This window comes from Acipenser ruthenus, chromosome 3 (genome assembly GCF_902713425.1).
Source record: "Acipenser ruthenus chromosome 3, fAciRut3.2 maternal haplotype, whole genome shotgun sequence".
NCBI lineage: Eukaryota > Metazoa > Chordata > Actinopteri > Acipenseriformes > Acipenseridae > Acipenser > Acipenser ruthenus.
Genome location: NC_081191.1, coordinates 40,308,743 through 40,330,412, shown reverse-complemented (window position 1 = coordinate 40,330,412; position 21,670 = coordinate 40,308,743). Strand labels below are relative to the sequence as shown.

Genomic DNA, 21,670 nt, shown 5'->3' with positions numbered 1-21,670 from the left:
TTGCACATTGTTGCATTGGGCTAGTTTATACCTGTCAAGTTTTTACACCTGTATTTACTGTACTTTCAAATAAAAATGAATACCTATTTATTCCTCTATACATTGCTCATAGTTTTCAAAGGTTTAGTTTTATAATTATAAACAGAATCATTTTGTTCAGTTCTACACTGAATTAGAGATGTACGTTTCAAGTACTCAGGACTCAAGACTGAGTTTAAGTCCCAGTTGAACCTGTTCAAGGCCAAGTTAAGGCAGAAGCAATATTCAGTAACCAGACTGTAACATTACATTGTTACAAAGTGTATTGTATAGTACCGGTAAATAACACGTGTTTTATTTTAATACTGTAGATCTTTAAAGTTCTTAATGTTTTATTGTTAATGCCTGTGCATTTCCAGTCCAAGTCAAAGTCCACAACACAATGAAAATACCCAAACAGCTCGGAGAATAAAGTTTGTTTTTCACTGTTCTGTCACATAAGAAACTAGGCTAGACAACCCCAATTATTTGTCTATGGGACAATGACATAAGGTTAGTAGATGCCCTTCATTGTGAACTGTACCTGTTCAAACTTCGGCACACAAAAAACAAAAATAATATGTATTATTCAAGAGGCCTGCTAGTTTTCCTTATAAAACCAATAGTTGTCTTATTACCAATTTTCAAGAACAATGCTACATGACAGAGCTATAGACAAGCATCGTGGTCTGGCCTTATTAACACTCAACATTTCAGCTAAGAGACTGATCTTATTTTCTGATGTCCCTGAACCCCAGCATATCTTTATGGACTATGGTTTGTCAACAGGAAGAAAAATAAAGAGAGTGACAAAACATCTTGGTAGCAGTGGTGGTGATCCTTTAGATTACTGTCAGACAATTAGCCCCTATAATAGTATTTTTGCAATTTTTTTTCAGTATGATGAACAATCAAGACTAAACAGATTATAGATGATATTAAGTTAATTGATTATTGTTCCAGGGGTAATCCTGGAATAACCATGGATAGATTAATAACATCCTGGGGGATACCCTGGTGCTGTGGTTTATGCAAATGAACCTCTAAGTCAAGTAAGCATAGCCAAACAAAACTGTAAACTTTAATAAAATAGTTTAAAAATACAGACTCACAGCTAAATTATCGTTTATATTCACAGTGTATATAAAACTATACACAAAGTAATTCTTAACAAGACAAATAATGCATAAAATAACCATGATGTTCAGACCCTTATCAATAGAAATTTTCAAGGAGACACCAATTCAGATGCAATGTCTTGTTAGCAATGGGTTGTCTTACGACCTAAATGTATATCTGCATGGAGCTTTGTCACATTTAGGTCAACTGATGTACCCACACAGTGTGTCAGTTTCTTCTATACAACAGAAGAAAGTAACTGTATCAGAGAAAGAAGACTTGGCTTAGGGGCTGTGTCCACCGTTGTCATGTCCATTCCTGGTTAACTTTAGGATTTGGTACATTGCTGTACATTGTTGCATTAGGCAAATTAGTGTGAGGGTAAAAATATGACACATAGCAAATTCTGATGTGTATACATGCCAAGTTTTGGCACCTTGTACTAGAATCTGACAGTGTTCCATATTCTAACATTAGACCTGAGAAAGCTCCAGTAAGGTTGGAGGGTTAGGATATTTCCCAACAGTCATTCAGAAATAGAGCTTTCAGATTCCTCCAAGGCTTCTCAGATGTATAGCAATAGGGTTCTGAAAGGATTCTGAAAGTGTTCTGCTAAGGCTCCAATACACCAGAGTGTTCGTCATGTACAGTATCAGAACCTTTCAAAACCACAGGACTTGTAAATGATAAGAAAATGCAATGAAAGGTAGCTTGTCTTCTGTACAGCACTAAGGACAAGTTTCTTAAGATTTAAAGTTAAGGATGAATTAATTGTGTTCACGCAATTGAACCAATGGAACTATAGACACATTAGTCCTCCCTAATAGAACTTGAGAAGTTGAATATTAAAATTTAAAATGAAAAATATTGTGTTTGTATTTCCCAAACCACAGATTTACACACCCTTGTTGTAGTATACAGTATAATGGTAAATGTTATTGTAATAAGAATTTACAAGTATGTTATGAAGTGGGTGTTTGTAGAGTAAAGGTTAGGGTTGAGTTAGGGTGAAAGTTTTATAGAACATACATATACTGTTTAACAGTAAATAACATCGACATAAGGATTAACAGGTATTTTATAAAGCTGTAGTGGTGCTTGGTTACCAAGCATGTGTGCCTTTCTTGGTTTACAAATTATTGCCTCTTTAATTTAGTGGGAACAAATGTCTGAAGGTGCAGTTCATTACTGAATTACTGTAGAAAATGGAATGGCAAAACGTATTTAAAATTATGTTAAAACTATTTTGATTTGGAGTCAGGATTAATGGCAAATGGATATTGGCACATGATACAGAAACCAGACAGATACATCTGTATCTTTATTCTAAAAGGGCTTCCCTATACAGAAGTAAGCACCTGTAGTGTGCAGACCACCCCTAATCAACTAAACGTCGTGCGTCCTCAAATCCCCATTGCTGGCTACTGGCAGTGGTGGTCTGTAGCGCATCATCTATTGACACGGCACGAAACGTGCCACTGTCTGCAATAAAGTCGGGCGCTGGATAAAAAGGTTGCAAAATGCCTTGTGTGAGTACACAAAACTAAGCAATGTTAGGCTGGAACGAGGAAGTGGAGAGGAGAGGGGAGGGACTGAGGGCTGAGTTCCATCCTGCAGCCGCGGCACTGAGAACAGCAGCACATGGAGCTGGGGGGAGCTGGAAGAGCTTCATATTGCAAACTCAGGGAATAGCAGGTAGAGTAACATTGACACACTTTTTATGTGCACAGCGACTGTCAATAACTTTTAAACAGGGTCACTGGCAAAACTATTCAAAATATATGCTCGGAGTTCCACTGCAAGGCTAATGGTCCCGGAATTTAACACAGGTGCAGAAAGAAACAAAACTTCTATATCCAAGCGTGACAAGAAGTGTCAGCCGGGACCGCTACTTCGTCTTGTATTAGTTATCCATAAAGATTAACTGTCATGTTTAAGTGGGTTACTAATTAAGGGGAATTACTTACATGATCAGTAAATATAAAAATGTTATTAGAAGTGTATTGTTGAAAATTACAGGAATGCTGTCCTATTTTTTTTTTTTTCCAAATGGACTTCGTTTGGAATTGAAGTAGATTTTCCACCTTTAGCCTATTTGTTACATTTATAATTGATCAGGGTGATATGCATAAACAAAAACACGAGACAAACATATACTTAACATTACTGTAAATTACAGAAAGTTAAAGCAAGGATTGCATTAGTTTCTCTTTCAAAGGAAGACACCTGTTACGAGTCTATTGCACAAGTGTACACTGCCGCGTAACCTTGGATAGGTTTAATTTATTTTCTGTGTGTGCAATTGATAGAATGTATAATTTAAACATATTGTCTTGCCATATTTTGTTATTAAAGTTTACTATTTTTTGTTTTAGAAGCGAAAATAATTTTTTTTTTTCAGGAATTAGTTACATTTGTTTGACATGTTTTTGGACTATGAAAGATATCGTAGAATATTTGAAAATGCATAAGGTAATTTAAATTCGGAAAAAACCGAGGAGAATCGTTCTGAATTGTATATGTTGGAAATACGACAAAGGAGTTACTGTGGTAATTTGAAAACGGAACAACAGAAAGTTCATTATAAGGAAGTACTAAAAAAAAAAAGCTTTTAAAATTAGTTGATCAGTTTAAGGAAATGTTAATTAGATAAATGCCTCAGTAATTAACACACAAAATGATGTAGGCCAAATTAATGTTCTAATATAAATGGACTGATAAGAAACCACATACCACACTGAACTACTACGGATTGTAGGGTTATACTTGCTTATCTTAATGATTTGGCAGATTACATGGTCTAGAGCGGTAGCGGAGTGCACAGTAGCGTACAGAACTTCGATACAGTTTAAGCTTTTTTTTTATTGTAATACCTCTAAATAGATTAAAGCCGTTATATTATACCCTTTATACAAATAATTTATAAAGTGCATCAATATATATATAAGTAAAACTTTGAAAAAGCTGGACACATTTTTTTTTCTTTCGTTTTTTGTAGACTAACGATTAAACAAGAGCATTTCCCTTTTTGTAAGTTTCAGTAAACAAATTCAAAAACGATGTACAGTATGTGCTATCTGCGGCGAGGGCACTGCCTCCACGTTTTGAGTCAGTCGTCTGAAGGGAAAGGACTTACTGACTAGTTAAGTAGTCAGGTCATCCACAAACAAGCCTGTTATTCTCGAAGACTAATTTTAGGATCTAGTGTAGGCTATATACTAAAAACACCAACACCTTTTCTAAGTCCTGAATGACTAAACTAAATCTTAAACGTTTTAATAATGTTGAAACCTGATGGGTGGGCGCTGGTGTGGGGGGTACTTAACACTTATAGTATTATAGAATTAGCCCACATTGCACATCCCGAATGTTTTTCATCATACACGCAAACTTGTATGAGTAAAGTTCTGCTTTTAACTTTTATTTTCCGTTGCACATTAACTGTAAATAATACATTTCTGTGTAAGGTCTGGACGATCTGTTAGTACCTTGTCAGCAAAATGAGTAAGTTTATTTTTGCAAGCTATCTGTAAAAATAAAATATCTATCAACAGATATATAGATAGACATATATACATCGACCTGTGTGCATTTGTAGTGTACAGTATTTTGGCCAGTATTTACCACATGTCTAAAAGTACAGTATAAAGAAGATGGCAAAATCATAAATTTCCCCTATACAAACGAGGCACCATTAACAGCAATTATATGACATTGTTAAAAAACAAAACAAAACAAAAAAACGGTATATTATAGTACGTAATATTGCCTCACACAAATCCATCAGCTGCTGGTGAAATATTATCAAAATGAGCATAAGTACAGATAGGCGGGATGCAACATTACATTGCAACAACAGTTATGCGCTCAGACCTATTTTACTGCTGTAAATGTACTGTGTTCGTGTCATTACTAGATTACACTGTCCCCTACAGATGCACTCATGTTTTTCATCCAACAGAATATCTTTATGGTTGTATTTAACATTCCCAGTTATAACACACCCAAATAAAACACTGCTGCAGTATTATATTACACAAAATAAGAGATGCAACTGTATCTTTGGGACCATATAATGAATAGCCTGCTATCCAAATACCCAATATCCAAAGCATTTTCTATTACTTGTTGGAATGTTGAGTCTGTACAGTATTAATAATAATAGAAAAAATATATATTGTTTGGTACCGTTTCCACTTGTTCCAGCTGTATATATTGGTAGGGACCTTATAACTTACTTGCAGGTCGATATTATTGATAATGATTAATTTGAAGCTTTATGAAAAACATTTTTTTACAAGCTTTAAATACTGATGTTCCCCTTACTAATGATGTGCTTGTAGATTTTTAAGAAGTATGCACTTCGACAAAACCTGCAGTCCTGACCTTCTATAAATATCCTTGATAGAGACCTACTCCACATGCTAGCACGACCCATAATGTCCTTGATAATGTTCCCTTCAGTGGGTTCATTCTAATCAGATTGGGTGGGCTGTAGAACGCATGTCAATACTATGTTGTTCCATAGCACAACCCAGTCTCTTGCCAGATAGATACTGCACTCTGTACGTCAGTCTACAGAGGCAACATCATACTTTGTTTTTAGTTTAAGCCAAATTAGCCACATACTTCCACCTGCCATAGTATACAGTATACTGTTTTAGTTTTATGAAAACAATACTCAGATAAATCTTAACTAATTATCTTAGGGAAGTATATTTAGACATCTGATATGTAGTCACGTTCATCTTTGCAAAGACCTTATATTTAGTCGCAAAAACTATGTATGAAATAGATTTCTGATGCGTTGACAGGATATCTTTAATTCTGGTTGTGATCTGGTATAGTCATGTGCATTCATTTGTGCTGTAATGCCCAAATACCTTAACCTTATGTGCTATAGTAATGTGTATTCATTTTTGGTTTTTGATTGATTTATTAATTTGTTGGTAAATATTTACCAAGATATATTTACTCACTAAAACTAGAGCTTTGTTTATAAATTTAACAAAACCATACAACAGTAGCCCTTTATGGATTATTGTTTTCTAGTTTTAAAACATATAGGCCGACATTTACATTTAAAAAATGGTGTCAGTTTTGCTCAATCCGATTATGTAGCCCATTATCCATTTTATATTTCACAGAAGCTAAGAAAATCCACAACTGTATACATCTTTTAGAAAGTTCCCTTTAATAAATACAGAACATAGCAACAGGTAAGCTTTAAAAATACACATGATAATTCTACTTTGCTAAACTGTTCAGTGCATAAACTGTTACCCGTTTTTTAAATTAATGTTTGTTCAATTTCTCCACTCCACTGTGTCTCACTCCCCATCCTACATTGATTCCTCAGTCTTTTTGCCTTGCTACAGCAGCAACGCCAGTTGTGTGTGGTGGGACTGGTGCAGCTGCAACTTAACCCACAGCTTCCTGTCTCTTTCTGCTCCTAACTGCAGTAGCATGCCTTTTCTCACAACCTGCTTTTCCTGCCTCTGGGGAAATCCCCTTATCCCCTTCATCCCCACACCCCCATTACCAGTGGAAGCAAGCTGACCTCTCAGAACAACATGCCTGAGACCCCAAGTGTTTTAAACTGCAGCATTTAGGAGCCATAATAGTACAGGTCTTGATAACATGTTACAATAGGAATACAAATAGAATTCCACATGATTTTTTTAATTCAATTTGATACCACTGTTGTTTCTGGGGTTTTCTCAGATTTACAAATCTGTTCATAGTTTTGGCAGCACCTTTTTTTTCCAATTCCACTTTTGGTGGTTCCACTGTAACAAAAAAGGAGGTTGGGGTTTTACCTGGGATACAACAGAGTTGCATGATACACCACCACTTTTTAAAACAAGTTTTCTAGCCTGACATAACATGGCCTTTTCTTTAAGAGCACTGGACAGCAATATAGATCAGAGGCTCGCTGCAGATTCAGTTTAGGTCACTGTTGGGGGTGGAAAAGTGAGTTTTGAGAAGCAGAGCTGACGATCACACTTTGATCAGTTGGGTTTGTGGGTCTGCGGACAATAACTTAAACCTTTAAACCTCATAAGAAGCTTGACACCCATTCTGTGTTAGCTTGCTGATTTCACCCTGAACCTTTTGGTCATTTTTGTCTTGATATCGGAATACCTTTTTCTTTTTTCTATTTTCTTCCCCCTTATGCAACCCCTACACCCCCTTTTCAAAATAATTCTCCTGCTGCCTGGCAAGGGTCACCTGAGACTGTCTTTTGGCTGTTACTGTAATTCCTAGCTAGAGAAAACATACAAAACTGATGCATATAGCACAAAACTTTTTCTTCTCTATAATTCTTCTGTGCCACTAACCTTCTGCTTGACTCCCTGGCGTTTGTGGTTTAACTTCTAAAGATACCCATTAGAGCACTATGTGTTGCAACAGAAGGGGCAGTCGCTTCCCACTATTTGTTCCAAATCTGTGGAGCCATCTGTCAGCAAAACAGGAAGGCCTAGGTTCCCTTTCTCTCCTGGGCTTGTTTCACTATTTTAGGGAGCTTCATTTCTCCCTGTGTGGCACGGAGAGCTGGACAAGTTCTGTACTAGGAATTTCTTGAAGTGAGGGTTTTAAGGCTTGGAGCTGCTGTTCTGCCCATCTGTCATACGCTAGAGGTGTATGTATTATTAATGGAAGCAGAACTCACTGGTGGCTACTCAGATATGCAGACCAGCTTGGCTTAATGAGAAAATCTTTAGTAAATTGCTTCTTCTTATTTTTCTTCATCTTCTGCTTCTTTTCTTACCTCTCGTTTTTTTTTTTTTTGATTGCCGCGATTGAAACTTATTCTCACAAAACAGACTCCAAAGTTCATCGAAGCATGTTCAGTAAATTAGAAAGAACATAGCTGTGGAACAGCCAGGGGAATGAATTTCGGTGTCTGAGACGACCCAGGGCCATTTAATTTTCTGCTTAATTTTGCGGCAGTCAGTTTGCATTTTCTGTATTATTATGCGGTGGGAAATCAACAATAAATAACAAATGGGGTTATATACATTTATTTATTTATTTTCAATATATACAACTGGAATAGTTACTACCGCCCCCCCCCCCCCCCCCCCTCCCCACCCCCTCCAACACTCCCCCAACTTCTCATCCCCATGTAAGGCATCTTTTAAGGCTTATGAAACTGTAAAGGAAAAGTCACCTCACTTATTAAACAGTTGTCTTTACATTATTGCATTTCAGCCTAAAATTTAATTAAACCCCTTTCTTCCTACTAGAATACCTGCAAAGAATGGAGACAGAGGAGGCTCAGGACATGTCCCAGGGTTCAGGTGAGATGCTTTTTCACTCATCTAGTGACGGGCTCCTGGTCCATCAGATTGATTGCGGCCAGAAAGCTGACAGTTGCCTGTCTCTGGACAGTGCTTGGGAAAATGGAAGCACAAGCCAGCTTTGTGCTGGTGCACCAAGAATCAATTTGTTCAGACGCTGTTTCAGTCTAGCTGCTGTCCTAGTTTCAAAAGTGTAAAAAACATTTCACTTTTTTTTTCTAAGGCTCCATCCCATGCTATAAAAACAAGGTTCCAGTTGAGAATAACATTGAATTATCCCTGGTATTTACAGTACAGTAAATAAAGGTACTGGAGGTTTCCTGATTGAAAAAGTCATATGAACAATTTTATAGTGATAATCTGATTATTCAAACAACTTGAATGTGTCGTTCATGGCATTTTGCTTAAAGGGTCCTGACTTGACCTTTAAGAGAAAGATTCAGTAACATTTCAAAGGCAAAGTAATTGATCTACCTCCATTCCAAAGTGAATCAGCCATTGATGTGTCCACATTTTGAACTAATTATAGGGTTGAAGGACGGAAAGATCCTCAGCAGTCTGTACAATACAGTGTAACAGCTTTTCCAACAGTGGCATTAGCTCAAAATTTAAAAATATAAAAACGTAAGGGTTGGTTCACATCTCAAACAGAGTTACCCCTTTGTGCCCTCGTTTACATTTTTAACAGTAAAGCATGAAACAGGACGAGGTGATGGGGATAGAGATCACAGAGGAATGGTATTCAAGAAGCACAATGAAGAATACAGCATGCACACCACTGCCACTAAAGCTCTGTGCACTGTGAGCTGGGCAGCTGTAATAGACCAAAAATACAAGCCAAAACAACAACAAAAAAACACAGTACTGACCGTTAGGTTACAGGGATTTCATTTTGTGACACTAATCGCTCTATATACAACTGTAAAGGGGCATATGTGTTACTAACATACTTCCACAAACAGTATGGTCTTTTTTGGTAAATTTCAATAACTAATAACAAATAAATATAAATTGTTTCAGACAAAATAGAGCAATACATAAAATGAAAATTAACATGGATACTAAATTTGCAAGTATGCCTTATTATTAAAAATACAGTGTCCATTATTAAAAATACATTGTCTATTTATTGTCTGTAATAGCAACTTCTTCATTTAAAAAGATGTATTCCTTTAAGAAGCTTGGCATAGGTTGAAGTCTGTATTATTTACGCAGTATTAAAATACAATGTCTAATATTGAAAATAGTGTCTATTATTAAAAATACTGTGTATATTTATGTTTTATTTATTGAAGCAACTGCTTCATTTAAAAATATTTATATTTACATCTCCTTTTTAAATTATCAGCTTGTATTTATATTCTTAGCTCAGTTCTCAGTTACAGTTGCAATTCAAGACTGAACAGTTTTGAATACTCTAACAATAGTAGTTCTTAATGTATTTTTATGTATGTTTTACTTATATCCTCTTAAACTTTATATTTGATTTTCGGATATCAAAAGATCATCCCGCGGGAAAATGAAAAGGGAGATTATTACTATTTTTTTTCAATATTTCCACAACCTCTGAGGCATCACACTGTAGTACTGTACTAGTCATTGTCTCTCCTTGACAACCAAAACACGCGCCTTTCTTGACTACTCATGAATAGACATGACAGTGGCAATTTCTGACAGCACTTCAGCGATAAAGAGTTCTTGTCAGGCCATCGATCATAGAAATAATAACACGTATGTGTTAAGGAGGGGTGTCTCTAAACAAATCTAGGTGAGTCGTGTTTAAAAATGCAATTGTTTTAAAAAGAGAAGGCTTGGAATAGGAAATAAGGTAGATTTTACATTATACAGATAGGGGTTAAGTTGCTACAGGAACTCTTTTAATTCCCATGATGCACCGGTTCAACTGGGATGGAAGAAAAGGCAGAGTTGACTATGTTGTGTATATAGAAGATCTTTGGCGATAATTGCAATTGCTATGCACGTTAATGGTTTTTGTATTTACTATTACAATTTTATTCATTATCTCACAAAATAGTGGGCATATTATGGTGCACACTAATTTTATTGTGCCATACTATGGTAATCAGAATGAATATGTGGTTTGTATGGTAATGAATGCTGATGTATTTAAATGAGCATCCAGCTCAGAATAATTTACTAAAGGATGTTAATTTTGGTGCGTGCATTAAAGTGATAATTTATTAGTGCTATGGGAACCAGGCTTTAACCACTGATAGGTGTGGTATTTTTCTGGCCTGATATCGTAATGTACGTGAACATATCTATATAAACTGTATGTAGGCCAATATACTCAAAATATACTACTCAAACCACATTAGCCCCACTGTACGATTCCTACTCAATAAGTATGTTGGCACGGTTTCAATCAATTAATTAACATATAACTTAATGTATTTTATAGTACACAAATAGGCAAATATAACTAGAAGCAGCTTTCCTAGAACACTGACAAAAAAACTCAATATCACAAATGTAATACAATGGAGGAAACAGAAGAGTATTTTATTTCAATGGAAATCTCAAATAGTAAAAAAAAAAAAGGATGGCAGAGTATATAATGCTAAGTCTCAATATTTAACTTATATTCCAAAATATAATGTTTTTAACAGCACTGAAATCTGACAAGCTGTGAAAATGTGAAATCGTAAACAGCACCCCTTTGAAATGTACCTTTTTATGATTTCTGTAGGGGCGGCTGGCACTTCTTTTCTCGCACACTTGATAACAATGCTAGTCTATGTGTTCTAATTCTGCAACTTTTCCACATAATGCCTGTTGATGCAGAATCCAGTGAAAGAAAATTGTTACTTCTGCATTTCTTTCTTTCATTTTTCCAGCACTCTGCTAGACAGTCCACTCTTTTGTCCAGTCATATATGATGAACCCTCTGTTGTAATCCCAGTTAGTTTCTTCCAAGGTAATTCTGCACTTTCCATGGCATCTTGAAGTTAAAAATAAGTCCTTTCCTGTGGTTGTATTGTTAATGGCATCCACAGCACTTTCGTTTTTTCTTCTTTTTCAGAAAAACCTGTCGTTGAGACTCCATAGCTTCTTTAATTTCCAGTAAACTCAAAATATGTTGCTTTGTGCTGCATGACATAGTGACGTTGTATGTTATAATCTTTCATAACTGCAAGGGTTGCACTGCAAATCAGACATATTGCTTTGCCGTCAAAGTTATTCATTGAACAAATAATCATCTGGCTAACGATTTTAGAATCTTCTGTGTTCCGCCTCCACCTTTCTCTTCCGTGATATCTCCAACTACTTTTTGGCTACTGATTAAAAATGTTACACAAAGTAAAATAAATAGTTAAACAAGACTTCGCTTCGATATCCTAACCAAAATTATTTGTGCTGTGTGCGTGATGAAACAGACTGTTCATAGGCGCCTAACCCATGGGACAGAAGAGGCGCGTTCCCCACCACTTTGGTCAAACTATATATTTTTCCCCTCCACTTTTTTCGTTCATTATTTATGTATTCACGGGGCGGCTGCCGGGACTAGTATAGTACAGAGAAGGCATAAAGGAGGTGTTAGTGCAACAGTAACGGGTGAAGGAACCCGACTTTAGAGAAGTGGACTGTGGCCCGAACTTCTGTACAGACTGCGGTCTGGATAGAAAAGAGATCCCCTACCAGAGAGCCATCCTCTGCGGAGGAGAGGGCTTGGTCTTGAAGGATGCAGCCCCGGGGATCTGAAAACATGAGAAAAACTCTGCTGCGACAGAGCCGTCTTGCGGAGACCTGAAAGGAAGTAACAGTAAAAGGGGTTCCCTGACCGAGGTGGTGCTGCCCTCGGGCGAGGTGAGACTGTGGTCTCCGAAGCCGAGAGCGGAGGAGCCTCCCGCAGGGAACCTGTAAAGAACAAGAATAGGTGGGTTAGTTGGGACTCGAGCACTGAGAGATTAAAGCGGGCCACATCCCGAAATGTAAAATATAGGAAGGAGCCTCACTGCGATGAGGTAAGAAAAGCACATGAGCTGCGAAAAGACAGTGTGGCCGGGGGTCCCCTTTGACTCACGCGGTGAGAACCTCCCTTAAATAAGGTTGAGGAAGCACAGCTTGCCTAAGGTCGGGAAGTGAGGCTCACATTCCCCCCAAAGAATGGACCCCCGGCTCCCCGCAGAACCTCACCGTGAGATACAACAGAGCACGTGCCAATGCATAACATAAATTTGAGGATGAAAAAGACATACGAGACAAACAGAGAGGGGTTAGAAGGGTTAATGTGTAATGATTTATGTGTTCGCCTGCCGCTCAGTGGAGAGGAAAACAACCCCTTCTAAAAGGGGAAAAACCTCTGGTAGCCCCGACAGTCAGGTGGCCCCTATTCCGGGCATGCTAACAATTTTCTGATGAGCCATGGCAATGTCGGTGGGAGATGGCGAATGTATGTATCCACTGCTGATGAAGTACAGCGCGCCATACTCTTGATTAGGTGGACACTGATGTTAGCGCAGGCTGCTGAGGTTGCTGCTCCTATCTACGATGATGAGCCGATCTGAAAGGGGAGCCAAGATCTGCTGTAGTGGGAAGCAATTAGCAGTAGAGGACAGGATCTGCAGAACGGTGCAGTGATCACTCCCAGTAGTCACTCGATGAGGTGTTGCCGTGGTAACTATGGTGTGTAAGGTGCCAGTGGAAGAGAGTTGCAGTACGGCAGTGTCGTTGGAGCATGTTCCGTCGCAATCACGAGCTGCTGCTTGTCGAAATAGTTTGTAATGGGCTGGATAGGTCTTTAAAACGTTGGACATACCTGAAGGAGGTCCATGACAGAATCTTCTGATGGAACTGTAAATTGTGCTGGCTCTGTGGGAGCGGTGCTGAGCAGGGGAGGGGTGCCTGGTTGCAGACGAGGAGTGAAGACGAATTCAACGGGCAGTCTGTTTTTAACAACCCGTTCCTTTCTAATACAGCTGTACTGCTGCAGAACACTGGACAAAACTTCGTGGTAGATATGAATAGAGCGAAGGCCAGGCAATCGCTGACAATGGGGATGTCAACGGAGCTTTAAAAGTTTTAGGTCCAGTCTGTTTAATGGAGACGTGGATAAAGTTAATGGAGCTACCCTTTGAACGGCGCTGTTGCTGGGCTGGATACTGGACAGAGCAGGAAAGACTAACGTTGGAGCTCCTGCAGCAACATAGAGAAACTGAATGATAAGCATCACCTGAGTAGGTAGGAAAATAGTTGATAATATCTTGGCAGCACTGTGCAAAGAAGTGACCTGCATAGAAAGGAGCGAGAGTTTAGATATTAGCGAAAACGTTAAGCTGACGCATGAATGACGGGGTCTGAGCGTTTGCTAAAAACAAGAAACGCTAGACAGGGAAGGTGTGTGTTATTACGGTTTAAATAGGAGCGTGGTAATGATAGACAGCAATTAAGGGTCCCGGCACGCCTCCCCCCCCCCCCCCTGAATTCCGCAGAAAGGCTAACATTTATATCTTGTTGTGTTTGGCATTGTTTTGCTTTAAAATCTTTAAAATAAAATATAAAAATGTAAAAGTATTCAGAGGATGGGCCACATCACAAAAAATTCTCCCTACATGCAGGAACACATTGGTTTGACCCAAGGTCTAAACCGTGGTTAACAGCTAACAGTAAGGGCCTGTTCACACTGGAGCTTTTTTTCATACTCGGTTCGGTTCGTTTGGAAAACAGTGTGAACATCAAAGTTCGATTGGCAAACGAACCGAACCGAACTGAGACCACTACAAAAGAAAAAACGTATGTAAGTGAATGTGAACTTAGTAGGTGGTCAGCGAAACGACTAGAGATTAAACATGAATACATAAATATAGACATACATTTTTTTATTTATTACTCGCAAACATATCTGAAGGAAGAGAGAGTATAAGACCATTATTAAAATAAAAAAGGTAAGGAAGAGAGAGTATCAGACCGTTATTAAAAATGAAATAATGTTGGGTTTTAGAATAAAAAATTAGGGTAATGTTTCCACAGAACCATGAACAAGTTATTCCCTCCAACATATACAACATATACAATTGTTTTTTCTTTGATGAAAAATGTGTAACTTAGTTGTTTTTTGCTGATATTAATGTTCAGCTTTCATATTGAAACATGTGTACTTACTAATAATTTAAACTCACTTTCGTTTAATAATAAACATTTAGGTATGTTATGTCCCTGAATGAGTAAAACACGTAGAAATAAATGCTGTTTGATAAAAAGGGCGACTCAATTATTTACCAATGTAGCTCTTCATGATCACTAGCGCAGCTACACTGTGGCCGCCTGGGCTGTTACCCATCAGAATGAGTCATGCAATTGAATTTTAATTTTTTTAATTATTGATGTATTTATTTACTTTTGCCAGGGGCTGGTGAGGTTTTTTAGGGGGAAGGGGGTCAGGATATCAGTTCCTTAAAAATAGTTCCACCAGCTTGCCTATTAAGTGACTGCTAATCTGATTGGCTGGATGTACGTGGTATATACGTTCACCGCCGAGTCCACACAAAGTACAGTATGGTTGAGGTTAAATGTGCATGTTTAGAATTTGTTTTAATGTGATCCAGTGCCAAAAGATCACCTCATTCGAGAGCATTATAAACATAGACCCATTCACACAGTTGACCAGGAAAGCAATACTGGTGAGCGTGGCTTCCAGAGTTCCTTTATCTTAAAATAAGTTATCTCAGAACTACTGTACATCGCAAAGAAAGACAAACTGGTCCCGTTATCAGTGTTGCTTTGCCAGCAGTGCCATTTACTGGATGCTTGATACCGTGGTCTTCTTTTTCATGTCTTGTCTTTAGGGATACATATTTTTAGGTCATTATTGACAAAAAAATATATGTAATTAAAGACTAAATGCCATGCTAGCTTCTTGTTACCCAATGCCTATAAGTTTGCCTGCAACTGTAATACAACTGAATGTATTGTTTATTACGTTTTTTCAAAATAGGGTAGGATGAGGTGAGATGCAGTTTTTTCAATCACTACTGCCTTGTATACGCACAGGTGGGTAGTTTTATCTTTGTTTTTAACATGGGCGTTTTGCCCCATCCAACTCGTGAAACTTTGTTCTTGTAACTTGTAAGGTATGACTAGTTGACAAATAGTGTTTTCTATTCTAAGCATTATTCGACATTGCCACGCTACAATAAATAAAACTGTTAAGTGTTATTTAAACCAATGATTATAGTTTTTTCAATCTGGATGTTTTCAGGAAAAAAAATGAAGAATACACCTTGGTTAATGAATATTAATCTATATTCATGTAAGATATGAAAACGTATTTTAATATTTGCTATTTAATAAGCTAATATGGGGACATGCATTTTGGTTATGTTTTATGAACGTTTAAACCTTAGGCATTGACATACATATGTCAATATATCTATCAAGAAACAAGCCATATTATTACATTTTGTACATGTTATTGTTTGTGTTTGTTTAGCACTTCCCTTTAATAAGCTGCATTGGAATTCTAGGTAATGTACAGCATTGTTCAGATATGCCACTGGAACAGGCTCCAAGGAGGCTGTGTGGTCCAGTGGTTAAAGAAATGGGCTTGTAACCAGGAGGTCCACAGTTCAAATCCTACTTCAGCCACTGACTCATTGTGTGACCCTGAGCAAGTCACTTAACCTCCTTGTGCTCCGTCTTTCGGGTGAGACGTAGTTGTAAGTGACTCTGCAGCTGATGCACAGTTCACACACCCTAGTCTCTGTAAGTCGCCTTGGATAAAGGCGTCTGCTAAATAAACAAAAAAAAAACAGGCTATGCTACTTGTGTTTGTACTTAATAAATGCTCAGTTAGTAGGTATTCTATATTTTATGTTGGAAAACCTGTCCAATTTTGTGGGTTTACTATTACAAAAACTGATTGAACAGTAAAAATGAGGTTTACCAGAGCTTCAAGGCAGTTCTTCTTTACCTTTGCCCCGCCCCCCCCCACTATTAAACAAAGCCCTTGATCCTATTTGATTGGCTATTTTAATACCTCTGTGAGCTGTGATTTGATTAATGGGAATGTCACTCATACAATGCAGACTGCACATGTTGAATACACGTGTTATATTAAAGAGGCGGGTTGTTTTAAAGAAGAATTCCAAAACGATACAGTACAATCATGGCCGTAACTAGCTATGAGGACACCGAGGTCGTGTCCTCGGTTGTTTTTTTGCATCATCAATGTAAAGTACAAAATACTACTTAATTTTCTTGTTGGTTTGCCACGTAACATAGATTTGGAGGAATAGTAAATACCAAGTCATCAAATAATGCCAGGTATAACTTGAAACCTAAGTTTGACCTTGGTAGAATGTCAGATATGGTTATGACGCTGAGTACAATGCAATTTTAGAAACTAATGGGCAAACTTAGGTTTCAATCTATAGCTGGCAGTATTTGACTGCTTGGTGTTTATTATTCAACCTCCATATGCATTAAAGAGGCTGTGTGGTCCAGTGGTTAAAGGAAAGGGCTTGAACCAGGAGGTTCCCGGTTCAAATCCCACCTCAGCCACTGACTCATTGTGTGACCCTGAGCAAGTCACTTAATCTCCTTGTGCTCCGTCTTTCGGGTCAGACGTGGTTGTAAGTGACTCTGCAGCTGATGCATATTTCACACACCCTAGTCTCTGTAAGTTGCCTTGGATAAAGGTGTCAGCTAAATAAACAAATAATAATAAAGGAAAAAGGCATTAGCTATTTTTTTTTGTTTTTACATCAGACAAGGAATACATGTTAAAATTAAATGTTAAGCAGTGCAGTTTCACTTTACGTTGCCTCTGCCTGTCCCTGGCTGAGTGCTGTGTCTGTTGATCGCTCATTTTCAGTCATTGTAAGCCACCTCCACCTTCACAATAAGCTACTGACTAAAAGATACGCCTGGACTGCTGGGGCTTTTGATATCACAGTGGTCAGGGGTAAGTCTTTGACATTATCGTGCACGTTAAATTATCACTCACAATACATGTAGTGTGCTCGGTATGGTATGTAAATTAGTCAAATACTGTATAAACACGTAAATTAATGCATTCTCTGTTAGTAAATGGGGCAGTAAATTTAGATTTGTCACGCATGTTAGGCTCACTACTTTACGAGCGCGCTAACTAAATGAGGCCCCCTGTCTCCACTCTGTTGCAGCGCTCGATAGACTCAAATCTACAAAACACTAGTAACAACTCTAATTCAATAGTAATTTAGATAGGACTTATTAAACTGAGTAAGATCCAAAAATGATGGTGCAGTAAAAAACAAGCTATTTAAGTTTTGATTTTTTTTTCTGTTTTGTTTTTTCACCCCAACTGTAGAGTTATTGCTTCTTTGCCTTTATTTAACCTAGCAACTTGAGATTCCTTTTTTGTTGAATGCTCGTCAAAAGTAATGACTGATGTGATGGGAAAATTGTAGTGAAGCGAGTTAGAAAGAAAATTAATCACCAGACCACTGACTTTAAAAGCGTCCCTCGAATTGTGAATGATAGTCATCAAAAGGGACAATGCTTCTGCCTCTTCCTGTATGAGATACACACAGTTACTGGAACCCTGTCGCATTTTATTCTTTTTGGGAATAACATGCAATGTTAACCACATAAGCTTCACAGAGCCAGAGTCAAAGCTAATTTTCTGTTTTAGCGCTGCATTTATGTAGCTGTGAAAAACCATAAAAGATCTGACACCATGTTCAGTCAAACAATATCCGGTACAAAAGTGTCTTAACTAGAGATTCTTATCTGTACTGCTAACTGGCAGATGTCTTCCTGTCTAACTTGGAGCTTTCAGCCTGAAACTGCACATATATATATATAAAAAAAATGAAAAACCATGAGCAAGACCTCCCGTGCAACAAAACTCAACATGCCTTTAGCAGAAGTTTGAAAGTAATGTTAAAGGAAATGCTTCTTCTGTTTATTTATTAGTTATAGTATTATACTTACCAATGACAATGAATTGCTCTTTAATCGAAAACTGACAATACATTCAGTTTTAACAGCTAATGGTATGTGGGGCAATCTCACCACCTTTGTGCTACCTACATCTTTGGGATATTTAATGCTTTACCTGTTTAATATTTATATCATTCTCTACTGATGTTTCTTCTTAGATTACTGTTTTCAAGGCTTACTGACTAATGTCATTTTTAAACCACGTGGGCTGTTTCTGAAGTGACTCCTAAATTATGGTTGTTTGAAAGTGACCTCTAGGGATGTGCAACTTCTGCAACTATGGCAATTGTAAATGGAAATTTCTCGATACAAACTCATAGAGGGGGCAGGAATTACACACACTTCTGTAGGCTTTCTAGAAGCAGACCTGGTTGTTGAAAAAGCAACGAACGGTAAGCATTCTAGTCTTGATCTGAACAGGCACAATATTAGGAACATCTTCATGACAGCCCTTCAACACATACAGGAACTTTAAAGAAATATGTTGTTTTCTAATGAATGTGCATTATGCATTCAGGCTTCCGTTCCATATGTTTTGACTTATAATGCTAACTGCTACTGAAATTAAGGAGCTTCTTCTGTGAGCATTAGCTATTTTGAAAACATGGCTCTTGAGTACTGCTAACGTGATCTTGACCATTGTTATGGGTAATATTTGGTTTCATTTGCTGAAAATATTCAGTCACACTAAACCTAAGTGTCTGATCAATTCCTTCATTTAACCTGGATAAGTGTGGTATTCAAATCCATATTTACTTCATACAAATGGAAATACAATTAACATGTTTTTATACGAGCAAGGGAGACAGCTGTCACCAAGTACACTCAATGCGTCCTCTTCTAATAATTAATTGTGGACCTTGGTTTTTCCTTTATTAAGATCCTGGATTTCATTTCTGATTTTTACTTTTAAGTTTACCTTTGTGATGTTTGTTTATTCAGACTGTACCATATCATGTGATCGCAGGATATCAGGTTTTGGAATCCCAATGAAAGTGAATAGCAGGGAGATTAGACTAAGAATAGCACACTGCCCTTAGCCCTGTGCCATTATCACTCCCTGTGTCTACAGGACAGGAAAGCCCTACTGCAAGCGATGTCCCTGAAGAGACAGATGAGCCAATGCCTGTCCCTGAAGACCTCTCCGCGACCTCTGGACAGCAACAGACCCCCAAGAATGAGAAAGTGTTAGGTGAGTATCTGGGCAGGTGTACAGCAGAACTCAACTTGAAGTCATTCTCAGTGTCATCAAACCCTGTATGTTTTATATCATAGGATGAACTCAACGACACCTGTCACTTCTGCCTCACATCACACCATACACTCAGTGCATCACTAATATAACATGCATGCAGTTGACTTGAAGATAGCAAAACCATTTGTATGCCGTACTGTTTTTAACAGAAATTAAATTATATTCGCATACCACTTTCTTTTCTACTTTATAATTGCGCAAATACTGTAGTATGAACCTCATTTTAAGGAAAGCTATTATTGGGTTTTAGTGATTTGGGACTGTAGGTCTTAAAGAGTAAGTAGTCGGTTCTGAAAAATATAGTGTTACACATCCTGACAACTTTTTACATTTATAACTTTAAAGTCTGTTTCAAAGCTATTTTCGAAATGTCAACTCTAGTGCACTGATAGTGTAAGGATTATTGCCCACATTGCCAAGCAGGTAACACAGCAATAACAATCCATGTGATAAGAAACAGAAAAGCCAGAGCACTTGTTGTTATGTTTTTTAAAAAAAAAAAAACGCTCTTCCTGCAGTGATTTAGAGGACAGATCTCAAACCCCAGTGCACTAGAGTGGCCATTTTATAAAGAGCTTTGAAAAGACTTTAAAGTTATAAGTGTAAAAAGTTGTCAGGATGTTAACAATGAAAAGAAAAATTACATGCACGTTATTTAAACAGTTGTAGCAACATGTGGGGACGTTTAATGCTATATTTTTTGAAATTCTGCTACTTATTCTTTAAGGGAAAAATAGAATGACATGTTATTAAAATAGCCCACAGTGCAGTTAGCTAGGTCTTGACATTAGATATGTTTACTTTACTGGTGGTTTATTCTATCACAAGAAACCATTATCCTTTAAAAACCATTTATTTCCATAAAATGTTAATTATCTTCAAAATTCCCTTTTTCATTTTAAATGGGGATATAAAAGCATGGTAACTGATGTTAGTAGTATCAGTATACATTTATTATTATTTATTTCTTAGCAGACACCCTTATCCAGGGTGACTTACAATTGTTACAAGATATCACATAATTTTTTTTTTAATTTTTTTTTTTACATACCCATTTATACAGATGGGTTTTTCCTGGAGCAATCTAAGTAAAGTACCTTGCTCAAGGGTACAGCAGCAGTGTCCCCAGCTGGGATTGAGCCCATGACCCTCCGGTCAAGAGTCCAGAGCCCTAACCACTACTCCACACTGCTGCCCCATTTATAGAAACATGTTGAACACATTGCTTATGGAAACGGTGATACCTGAAAAATACTAAGGGCTAGGGTAAAAACAATATGTACTTGAGCATATCTGCTATCAAAAAAATACCTGTGAACCTAAATTCACTTTAGAAGATAAAATTTCAAATTAGGATTCGGCAATCATTATCAAAATATCAAGGATTAAGCTTTTGCCCAGTGCAAAGTATTCAGTACATGGCTTCTTCATAAAGGAAGACTTTGTAGGAAACTCCATGGAGATGGTATGTGGGCATCATGACAGTAGCAGTTCATGGAGGTAGTGTGACGATTGAACCCCAGGTTTAGAGACCAACATATCAGAAGAGACAAGCTTTATCTGAGGAGCAGACATAGAGCTGGTTATATTACTCAACTTGCTTACTCTTCACTACCAGTGAGAAATCATTACAACTTTACTGGCCAACATACTATTCACCATTGAATTTCAATGAAATGTGTTCATTCATATGGTAAGCCTAATTCAAAATCCTATTTTCAGAACTTTTGGTCTCAATTATAACAGTCTCACTTAAAAAAAGTGAGTATTCATACATTTCCACATTTGATCTTTCCATCTCTGAATATCAACAGAAATTCTATATATGGTAGCGTTTCATGGAAATGAAGGCAGACAAACACAGGTTTTTCAGGTTCTCGAATACAGTGGTTTATTAAGACGGGACTCTGTACTTAATAGGTAAAGCGTGCTGCAAAGTGCTACTCAAACTGTGACAAAATAATAAAATAAGAGGAAAGAAAGTCCAAAGCACACTGTTTTGGCTGTGTGGTACAGCCAACTAAGTGCA

General features: G+C 37.5%; 1 protein-coding gene across 10 annotated transcripts in view; it reads left to right on the top strand.

The window, feature by feature from the left end:
* Positions 1-2,584: 2,584 nt before the first annotated feature.
* The window catches only part of LOC117394917 (DNA-binding protein Ikaros-like), a 60,591-nt gene continuing 41,505 nt past the window's right edge, over positions 2,585-21,670 (top strand). For 8 of the 10 annotated variants that reach the window (XM_033993655.3, XM_033993652.3, XM_033993653.3 and 5 more), the window contains exons 1-3: positions 2,585-2,832; positions 8,388-8,441; positions 19,459-19,578. In XM_033993655.3, coding sequence (XP_033849546.1) covers positions 2,688-2,832; positions 8,388-8,441; positions 19,459-19,578 — 319 coding nt within the window. In that variant the 5' untranslated portion in view covers positions 2,585-2,687. Of the gene's footprint in view, positions 2,833-6,281; positions 6,357-8,387; positions 8,442-15,396; positions 15,453-19,458; positions 19,579-21,670 lie in introns of those variants that run through there. The other 2 variants (XM_033993649.3, XM_033993648.3) reach the window with 2 other exon arrangements.